The 11,147-nt window shown below is 40.2% G+C and overlaps 1 protein-coding gene across 1 annotated transcript in view; it reads left to right on the forward strand.

The window, feature by feature from the left end:
* The window catches only part of PDGFRL (platelet derived growth factor receptor like), a gene marked incomplete at its 5' end in the record, with an annotated part of 22,227 nt that extends 16,092 nt beyond the window's left edge, over positions 1 to 6,135 (forward strand). The window contains 3 exons of the mRNA XM_025207325.1: positions 879 to 1,172; positions 1,641 to 1,780; positions 5,405 to 6,135. Coding sequence (XP_025063110.1) covers positions 879 to 1,172; positions 1,641 to 1,780; positions 5,405 to 5,593 — 623 coding nt within the window. The remainder of the gene's footprint in view (positions 1 to 878; positions 1,173 to 1,640; positions 1,781 to 5,404) is intronic.
* Between the last annotated feature and the right edge of the window lie 5,012 nt (positions 6,136 to 11,147).

Consider the following 11,147-nt stretch of genomic DNA (forward strand, 5'->3'; position numbering starts at 1 on the left):
AGGGGCACAGGGGAGGCCACCCCCCCCCCAGCACACTCCCCGGCAGACCCAGAAGTGCTTCTGGTCCACTTCTGGGTCGGCTGCCAAGCACACTGGGGACCCCCGCCACAGTCCTGTGGGACACTGCATCTGCCCCACCATCTCAGCGTTCACCAGCCACCTGGTACCTTGAGATATATAGAAAAAACATTTAAAGCTGTTTCTGTCGGAATTGTCGAATCTTTCCAAATCTCTCCGAATTGATTCAGAGGGTTCTGATTAGATTCGGGAAGATTAAAAGGTCCCCTGATTTGATTTGGATTCAGAGATTTTCCCACCAAATTGGGCTGCATCGCTACTGAATTGAATCAGCAACCAAAGATTTGCACAGCCCTAATATCTACCTATGCTTAGATATTTCCAAAGAACCCATTGCCATAAGTAGCAGTATTTTTCCATCCCTGCCCCCTGTGTGAGAGAGGTTAACTAAGCCTGGCTAATTCATTAGAACTTTGAATTGTAAACCTGCATCATATCTAAAGCAAATCCCCAAAATTACTGATTAGATTTATTATTTTTCTAAAAATCTACAAGGTAGCAATGTAGTCTGAATTAATCTGTCTTTAAATGTAGAGTTTAAGTCAAGCTATATAAACATACAGTCAAGGTCAGACATAGTTTGTTATTTTTCTAGACAAAATCCAGGGTGATTAGATTAGAAAGCATGTTAACTTAAAGGTTACAAGATACTCTGGGTACACATTGTTACTAATGTAAAATCTAAATTGTATTATGATTAATAAATCTTTTCTCCGTTATGTTTTTTAAACCAAACCATATTTTCTAATCATATTCAATTTATCTACATTCCTATTATATTATGTTATCTTCTTATACAGATAAGGGGGAGCTCTTTGTACCTACTCCAAATTATTTTGAGATTGTCTACCTGCATTCCGATAAACCAGCAGTGATTCCTTGTCGCATAACCAACCCATCAGCTAAAGTAACTTTACATAGGGAGTTTCCAGCAGAAGAAATCAAGACAGATGGGACTAATATTATCTATGATATGAAGAAGGGTTTTATATATCAGCATCCTACGTCAGACCACAAAGGGGTGGTCTACTGTAGAGCAGAGTCACAGGGAGCCCCTCAAATTTCCATCAAGTATCAACTACTGTATGTGGAAGGTAAGATGGGTGCTAGGTAAATTTCTATACATTAGGGCTTGTTCCTCATGGTTGGGTTGCTTAAGGAGTAAACTTTCAAATGGGAATTTGAAAAAGAAAACCTGAATCATTCTGGAGCTTTGAACATGCATCTTAACAGTATCTAAAAAAAAATGTAGTTCATAAGACACCTTGCTGTGCAAGGTATGCCTATGTATGAAACGTTATGTACTATAATACATACAATGTATGAAGACATACTTTTCAAGAAAGGACAGAGATAAATCAGTAAAATATATTTTTATGGTTAGAGGGAAACCTGGGGTGCACAGCAAATTCCAAGAGCGCCTATAGCTAAATACAATAATGGAGAGCTCTAGAAGACCCTTGATAAGTCAAAACATGGATTTCCTCAATATGGTATTTTATTGGTGTTTTTGTTTATTTTGGAAACTTGTTTCCTGCCTTCTCCTCCTGCCTTTCAATCAGTTCCCACTGGCCCACCATCAACAACAATCATGGCATCATCCAGCAAAGTAGAAGGTGGTGACAATGTTAATATTCTCTGCACAGTCCTTGGGGAGCCAGATATAGAAGTAAAATTTGGTTGGATGTATCCAGGACAAGAGGTAAGGCATGCAATTCCATCTTTCAGGGTTTCTTTTTTAAATAGAAAATGTACATAATATAGTGCTTTAAATTTTAGTCCACATTTGCTAGCTGTGATGAGACAAGACTATTCAGATTTCATAATGTACCCTGCTGCTAGCCCTGTCACATCATCTGAAAGCCACATACTCGCTTGTTTTTTATTGTCTTCTTCACTGAGAGCCCAGAGGTTCTTTGACAATTGTATCCCTGCTAGTACATTCAAGCTCTGTGGGGCTTAGTGGGCAAACAGTTAAAGATAGATGCAATAAAGGACCTGGATCTGTAAAATGTTGGATAGCTGGACCCCCTTGTAGAATTCAAAACCCTGAGTAAAGTGCCTCAAGGCATGAGATGAGAAAGTTCTACTGGGATTCAAAGCAACCAAAATGTTGAACAAGGAGTGACCTATTGCTAGTTGAGAGAGAAACGCTGCAGTGAGTGGTGTGTGACATCCATCCTCTCAAGCCAAACTGTGGGGGAGGCACTTCCATCTACTTGGGATCCACAACCTAGAATCTTCTTTGGTGGTTAGTCACCCATAGTCATGTTTCAAAGAGCGGGATAGGGTTTGATTTCCTTTTGATAGTATTGGTGTTAGCTACCTTTTATGGTTGGTCTACTAGTTAGAGCAGTTGCCCAGGAAATGGGAGACCTTAGCCTGATTGGTATAAGCTCACACCTCCTACCTCCAAGAAGCATGCCTAAGCACCAGGCTATATGGGCTATTGTGAGTAAGGGCACTCTCCATTCCTTCTGTGAAAGTTATGATACTACAGAAAAGAATTAAAAATGTATTGGGCCAGAGGAGATATGATCATGTTTTCCAGTGGGTAGAGGAGAATCTCAGGTTCTGCTTTTATGAGTATTTTTATATTTCATATTCAAGTCATGGGATAAAATGCAATTGATTTCACCCACTTGTATAATCCACAGGGCCTAAATTCTGCAGGTTGCAAGGGGTCCCCTTTGACTTCATAGTGGTTTTCAGTTACAGTTTTACTGTAACTGTAACTTGTACACAGTAATCCACAAGAGAGAGTGTCTTTTTGGGTTCATCCAAAGCATTTGGGAACCACTGCATTAGACTATTTATAAAAGGTAGGCATCATCCTCCACACTGAAAAGAAATGCCCACAACTGCATTTTATGGGCAGCCTTATTTTCTTTGGGGTATTAGACACGCTTTGGGAATGTATGCCTGAATGAGACCTTCAAGAACACCCAGTTTCTGATCCTGATGGGGTTTAGGCACCAAACTGCAAAACCAAGGTGTTTCTGGCCCTGGGTAGAAGCACAACTCCCAGTTCCCCAGGAACTTTAAAGTAAAACCATCGAGGCACCAGGGAATTTAGATTGATCCTTTCACTTTATCCGTCTAGCTGAACAGCAGGTTTTTCTGTCTTTATTCTGCTTTAGACATGCAAGTCCTTTATTGGGCCTGGCCTGGCCCTTAATGGCTGCCACGGCACCAGGTTCTCTCACATGAGTTATAGTTCATTTCTTGCTCAAGGCACTCTCCTGATAATGAGGATCTGGCCTATAACCTTTCATGAGCTCTAAAAGGAGGAGTTGCCATTGAAGGGCTATTTAGAAGCTTTAGATAGAAAGCTGCTTTCTATGGTATGTCAAAGCAGTTCTTCTTTCATGGAGCCATGTGTACTTGTGTGGCTGTTTACTGCAAGGTGCAATTCAAAGTGATTACTTTGATCTGCACTATTAACATTTAAAGTAGATATACATATACTTGATGAATAGCCACTCCCCCCACCACGCTGTATTAGCCCATAATTTGAACGTCAGGTGGCAGGACACACCAAAATCAATTTTTGTCCCGTAAATCCTAACTAAGTGGTCAAGGAGTTAGATGAAGCTGGTATATATTTGTGAACTACACTCCTGCCTTTCTGGAAGCCTAACTGGTTTCTGATATGTCTTATCTTCCATAACCATTTATCCTCCTGTGCGCTAAAAAAACCCATACTAAATCTGAGCAAGTCTGGTGCTGGCAGAGTGAGTTTGTAGACTGACAACTTCAGATACTTGTCATTCTTGCTGTATATCAGACAATTCATCTACTACAAGGAACAGCTTTGCTTACAACAATTGTGTCTGAAGGGAATAGATAGAGAATAAAATTCTGTTTTCAGTTTTATGTTCAAACAGAATTAAGATTTTAGAATCATCTTAGTAGAGATGTGTTTTATCTTGCATTGAATCTTAGCATTAGTGAAGTTAACACATATTTAAGAACATTTTTGCAAAGGAACTAGTTGTACTATTCTTAAACTTTTTTCTGCTACATATACAATATGGGAGTGGGGAGTAGCAGGTCAGGAGTGAGGGGCACTGGGTCAGGATTTACTATTGATGTTTACAAATGGGTCCTGGAACAAAAAAGGTTGAGAACCACTGAGTTAGAGCACTTGGGAACCAGAGGGTGATTTGGGAAAGGGGGTGGAGAATGAGGATCACCTGTAGGACATCTGGGCTGAGGGGGCTCTTCATATTCCCTTAAACATCAGTGTATAGGAACAAGTGGGTCTCCATGGAGGTACTAAAACACAGGAACCTTGAGTGACTGTTGTTGTGAATGCAGGGAACAGGACTAGATGGGTCCTCTGGACCTAGGCCATTAAGTCCACTGTGATGGGAAGAAGTTTATTCCTGAAAATACAGAATATGGTTGGTGCAGGGCTGCTACTGTTTTCCTTTCCAGAAATTATGGATGGATTAAGCTAGCTTGGCTCTCTCTACAGCTGAAGATACTTGTAGTATGTAGGCATGCAGTTAAGAAAGAAGTATTAACACAACTGGGCCAGAGCTGCTACATGGGTCATCCAAATAGTTCAACCCACAGTCCTGGAGACTAAACTGGGAGAGTTATCCTATCTTTACCTTGCGTAAGAGTTAGCAACTGGCTATGCTAACACTTAAAATAAGGTCACAAGTGCAAAGAGAAGACATGCAGTTAGGCTGTAGCCTCAGTGGGGAGCAGGGAAAAAATAAAATCAAAGGGCTAAATACAACAAAATAATTAGAGGCCGAAAAGTCAGCGGTCAGAATAGAATGCAGAATCTTGAGTAAGGCTGGAGCAGAGGGGCAGCATTTCAGATCGGGATACAAAATTACTAGTGCACTGACCAGAGAGTCTCCTAGAGCTTGCAGATAGGGAACACAGGATCCACAGTCCAGCACCCCAGGCACAAGCTATGCTTAGAATTGGGGCACCCCAGGGGCTTCAGTGCCTCCAGAGTTGGACAGCAGCTGAGAGGTGGGTTTTGGATAGCTAGTTTATATTTTTGGTGAGTAGACTTGGCCCAAATTCTCTAGTGGGTCTGCTGTCTCAGTGCATTCCAAAAGAGGAGGAAAAAACCAAAATAAAAGTAGTAGTCAAATATAAACACACCATTTATTGTTTGAAAATAGCTGCAGTGACTGCCAGAAAACATCCCCTCAGCTTCCTCACACCATCTGTCTAATTTTAGACTAGACTCCTACATTTGTTTCAAGGGTTGATAGAAAATACTGTTATACACTCTTGCTAAATAATGTTTGAAGAATTTATACAATATCACTTCATTATGTGGGTGTTTTTTAAACAGTCTGAAAGGCCTGTGACTATCCAAGATTCTTGGAGGCTGATTAACAGAGGAATTGGACATACCACACGAATTTCCAGGAGTGTTATTGTCATTGAAGATTTTGAAACCAATGATGCTGGAAACTATGTTTGTGTAGCTCAGAATTCACGAGGACAAACCACTGTAGCTACCAGTGTTGAACTGGCTTGATTTTGCAGAGCTTCTGGACACTGAAGGAACTGACAGCATGTTGCTGGATACATTAACCTTTACATTTCTTATTAATTTCTGAGCTGGTACTTTCTGTGCTATTTCTCTCTACACACCAAACCATTCTACTTTCATTACACAATAGTGGCCTATGGCAGAGTTCCTGTTGCTTAGCAATAGTCAGAAGAATTTTGGGTTAAGAAACATATTGCATTAAACCAAGTATTAAACCTGGTTGTGCATGTAGCTTTGAGTGTCCCTGATACAATGATCTCAGGGAGACAAACGGGGAAAGACTATATACAGACAGCATTTATATTTTTATCTTGTTAGTAAAGATGGTTTAATTGTGCTTTATAACAAAGGCTGAGAGGCTATAAAATAACTTAAATGTACTAATGGGAGGTGCATTTTTCTCTTGCCTTTGTGGCAGTTTTGAAGTACTGTATCTGTGTTAAAAAAACACCATAGCCAACAGTGATTATGCTTCTTTGTTTTTACAATATTTTAATTAAATTACTTTTCTGAATATTGAAAAAAAATTGTATATGAATGGTTTTCACATGTGCTATACCAAGGACAGTTAGGATTGCATACATGGTAACTATAAAATGCTATAACATCACAACATATTTTAATTGCAGGTGGCCTCTTGAAATAAGGAAAGTATTTTAGCTTTTTTCTTTTTAGAATCTTTGAAGTTGTATTCCTGCCATTGCCCTAATAGTGTTTATTTTTAAAAACATACATTTCTACATTAATGAGGATGAAACTAGTGCTGGAGAGTAGAGATATTATTTGACTAAAGGTACCTTTCAAAGAAAGAAGGAAAAAAAAAAAAAAAAAAAAAAAAATCAAACCATACTGATTGTAGCGCTGAATGAGAAGGAATCCTGCTGTGCACCCACCAGGTTAGTAACAATTATTTTGATTGTATTAGTTTAATTTGCTATTACCTTTGCGTAAGTGAAAATGGAACACCTAAAACCAAAGTAAAGAAAAGATCTAGACTTTGCTGTTCATCTCTCTACTAAATAGCAATAGAGTAAGTTACTAAAAGGAAGATTAAATAGTCTAACACAGTGGTATTCAACCTTCTGATCCCATGGGACAGAAAAGTGGCACAGACCCAGTCTGTGAGATGGATCCCCCATGGAGTTGGCTCTCGGGGTCAGTCATCGGGTATAATCTGGTACTATAGCCCAGCCCCCTGCATTGGATCTGGCCACAGAGAGACCCAGTGCACTGGTGCGCAGGGCTCCCTCTGGGTCTGGAAATTTGGCAGCAGGAGAGCAACGGCACTGTTAATTGCTGCAAAATGCTGCCATGGCTCAGCTGCTGTCAAATTTTTGGACTGCCGGGGAGCCCCACAGGCTGGCTGACATGGCTCTGCAAGCTGCAGGTTGAACTAATAGCTTCCTTTTTCTATCTAAAGAAAATAATTTAGTTTATCTAATCATAAACCATGTCATTATATTGCCATTTTCCAGACTAACATTTCAATAGCAGTTGCCCACCCTGACGAACCACCAGCAGAAGAACAGCCCAATAGCATGTCTGCCGGCCCTTTGAGCCAAGCATCTCAGGATAAATTCATGGGATTGCAGATTCTTCCTCCTTCGAACAGAAATCTAAAAGAGATGGGTATCTTTGTTGCCTATTTATTCACTAAAATGTACAAAGTCCTGCTTCTCTAAGCACAGGAGTGGTCAAGCACGTGCAACGTTTGCTCAAGTGGTATCCAGCTGTCTCTGCAGCTTCTGACTCTCCCTCAGCTGTACGTGTGTGCATAACCTCTACCCTCCTTCACTAAGGAACACCTAGCAGATGGTCAAGTTCTTGAGCAAGCATGTATTGTATTTTCTTATATACAGTATGCCAGAAAACAAAACATATGCCTTGTTTTTTAATGCAAAAGGTTTGAAAAAAGTTTTCCAGAGTTGTGGCGGACTGTGACAGAATAACCCCTGCTGGAAACAGGGTCCAGGTAGTGTGGTATCCCAGGAGATAATCTGGGTAATGCAGCAGGAACTTCCTGCCACACCAGCTAGTTCCTGCTGCCTCACCTAGACCATCTTCTGGGATGACACTTTGTGGACACCATGTTCCCAGAAGGATTTATTTTAATCACGCAAGATTAGGCCTCAGACCTTTGTGAAAGCTATAGCAATGTTGTTAGTTCTGTATTTTAAGTATCTCTGTAAACCCTCCTATAAATGAAGTGTTGTCTCCTCATCACAGGCCTTATCAAGATACTACCAGCAGCTCACTTGTTGCTTCAGACCCAAGCTACACTGCTTAGCCAGTGGCCATGGCTGTGAGAGGGTTAACACAGGACTCTGCTCCTTTAGCTTGCTGAACCAGACAAGCAGCAGCTAAACTACTCTACTAAATTACCAAAGGCAATAGAGTAAGTTACCAAAAGGTAACTTCTCCACTTAATGCACGCAGCCTGATTTAGGGGAAAAAGGTGCATGCTGTATATGAGAAAATATGGTACGTCTTTGCTTTAGGGTGTCACAGGCTTAAATGCCTCTTATGTGAAGGGCAGTTGTTATAATCTCGAGTTTTAGAAAGAAATTAACCTAGTCTGTGTCATTAACCCAGGTTGATCAGGGTAACAATATCATATTAAAAAGGCAAATTACATCTCTTGAGAATGTAGAATGTAATTCTATGTACTCTGGAAGAACCTACAGCTTTATCTTCATACAATGATGACTTCCTGTTAATAGCCAGGGAAAGAAGCATCAGACATTTCAGATAAACAGTAACATTTTACTTGTTAATCTAACGGTGGAGAGGACGGAAAAATTTTCAAGGCCAGACAACCTGGGAGAAAGTTTGAACTAAGATGTTAATGTCATAATAAAATAAGAGTAGGACTGGACAATTCACTTGTGCACCATCTCAGAGCTAACTGTGCATATAGGATACCCAATTTAGGAGTAATATCATAAAGAGAATGTAAAACAAGATGTTTAAGATGTAAACCAAGTACACCCCTGTTTTATAATCTTTCATTTTTAGAGCCTCATTCCAAGTGACATACTAGTAAAAAGAGTTAAATGTGGTCTCCATCCTTCCCACCGTTTCTCTTCAGGGAAAAGGGAATATCTGACTGATCAGAGGAAAGACATTCCCAGGCTTAGAAGAACCTAGGATTTTTTTTCTCGTCCCAGAACATGAAAAAATCCTAAGCATTTGCCTTTGGATTTATTGGTTCTAATTTCAGTTTTCAGTACCTGTAAGCCTTATAATTGATTGGATGATTCATTTCCTTAAAATGTCTAGGTGGTGAGCCAGGACCACCTGCTCCAAATACTTGTTCAGTAACAGCGAAGATAACCTTAGAAATTGTGCAAAGTGGTAAGAAATCTGTGGTTCTGCATTTCTTAGGTCAGTTGTGCTGTTGCCCAAGCTCAGCATAGCTTAACATGACTTTAGTAGTTCAACATACTAATCATGTAAGGTTTTTAATATTTAAAGAGAACTGGACTTTTCATGGAAGGAGCTCAGGGTTTTGGCAAATATTCATAAATTAAATGCAGCATTCCCATAAGTGAAAGGGAAGTTTGAGATATGGAGGGCTTGATTCTTCTCTTCCACAGTTGGAAATTCATATCTCCATGGAAATAAATGGAGTTAGTATTGTCTAAATACTGGCAAGTCCAGGGTCACATTCTCCAGCTCTGCCAAAGGGTTCCTTTTTCTAGTCCTATGCTTTGAGCGCATTACCCTACACAATTATTGGAACTGGAGAGAATAAAATCTTGGGAAAGCAGGGAGAAACAGAGAGAAAGTAACCTCGCCTTTGTTAACACTCCTGCTTTTCCAAGATGAGCATTAAAGATTTACAGAGCCTGGAAATAAGTATAGCAGCTATTCATGCAATTTTCTATCATAAAGAAAAATGGCTTTTTGATCCTATTAGCTATACAGGGTCAGCTAAAACTAGCTCAGCCCTGGTTGTTTTTCTAGTTCGTTGTAGTAAAATGAAATAACATTATTTTATCCACTGACTGGAAGAAAAGTATCTGTGCATGAATGCAATGTAAAAATATTCTTGGAGTTTGCTATCAAGAACTCAGACAACTCAAAAATGTTTCTGAATGCAAGTCTTTCTTAGGACAGGTACTGCTGTATAGTAAGTAATATAAGGAAATGATTCAACCTTGTTTGTGAGGATAGGATATGCTAGTTAGGAAGTTCAACCTTGCAATTTTTTCCTCTGCTGGTCTTACTCCAATAGCATGACAACAATTAATTTGAAGACAATAAGTACCATTGTAATTTCCTTTGTTTAGAATGTGTTACCAAGAGAGCTGGCAACCATTCATAGGATTACATGACCTAATGCTGGAGTGACGTAACTTAATTCCCAATCTTGCCTCACAATAACTACAAGACCTGTGAACTCATCTCTACTGCCACAACAATCAGTATTCTCCACAACAAAACCATTTGAATCCGTAGTACACGTCTATTCCAGAATGTGGTATATCACCTAGTACACCAGCTGCCCTCATGGTAACTATGTGGGTGGAACCAGACAAAAACTACACACAAGAAAGAATGATTACTGGAAAAAAAAAAAAAAAAAAGATAAAAAGGGACAGAGACAAGACCACAGCTAAATAACCTACCCCCCTGTCCTCAGTTCTAGGCTCAAGGGATAATTTACAAAACACTTTCAAAAAGCAAGCCTGGAAACAAAAATTTGTTAGTTATTGGACTAATGAATCAAGGATTTAGAAACCATGACTTCATGGTCTATTATAATTTACCTGATACTTGCTAATCTCTGGGTTTTGCAGGTGATAACCCTCCTGAACAATCCTGCTGTCTGCCATCAGGTTTTTACTGTATCACCTGTCTGTTGGCTACTTAATTTATCTTGTATCCTGTTGTTACTTAAATGCAGTGTTTTATACAATGCCATCTGTGCTGTGCCTGTTTCTCTCCCAGAGACCCAGGAAAGGGTACCATGGTATCCCAAAGCTTGTCTATGTCTATCCCAACCATATAATTGGGCAAACAAAAACTCATAATCTAACACAAAGTTGTAAAAAACAAACAAAAAAACAAAAACAAAAATGTAATTTCCAGAAGCTCCACGTATTTGTCTTTGTCACATTTCAGAAGTTGCTAAGTCCTCCAGCTAGAATAATTCAGTTTTGGTCCAGGAAATCACATTCTGGTTTGGGGTTTTTTAGTCACCCACTGGGGCCAGAAACTTGTCGCCACTAGTATGGTAGGCAATTAGTTAGGAATTTGTGTAGTAAATTTTGTTAGAGATTGTCACAGGGCACCTCAGTGCCTGCTCCTAGGGAGTAGAAACTGCCAGGGAGAGAGAGCCCTGGCAGGACATAACGAGCCCAGATGAGGGTTGCCAGGGTAACGAGCGCAGCTGTGGGTTGCCGGAGCAACTAAGGAGAGCCAGCTGCCTGTGGGAGGCAGGGCCTGGCCCTTATAAAGCCCAGGGCTGAGGTCAGGCTGGCAGTTCCCTGCCAGCAGCCAGAGGGGCAGGAGCTTCTGGAGCTAGGAGGCGAGC

Source organism: Alligator sinensis, unplaced genomic scaffold (genome assembly GCF_000455745.1).
Source record: "Alligator sinensis unplaced genomic scaffold, ASM45574v1 scaffold528_1, whole genome shotgun sequence".
Lineage (NCBI taxonomy): Eukaryota > Metazoa > Chordata > Crocodylia > Alligatoridae > Alligator > Alligator sinensis.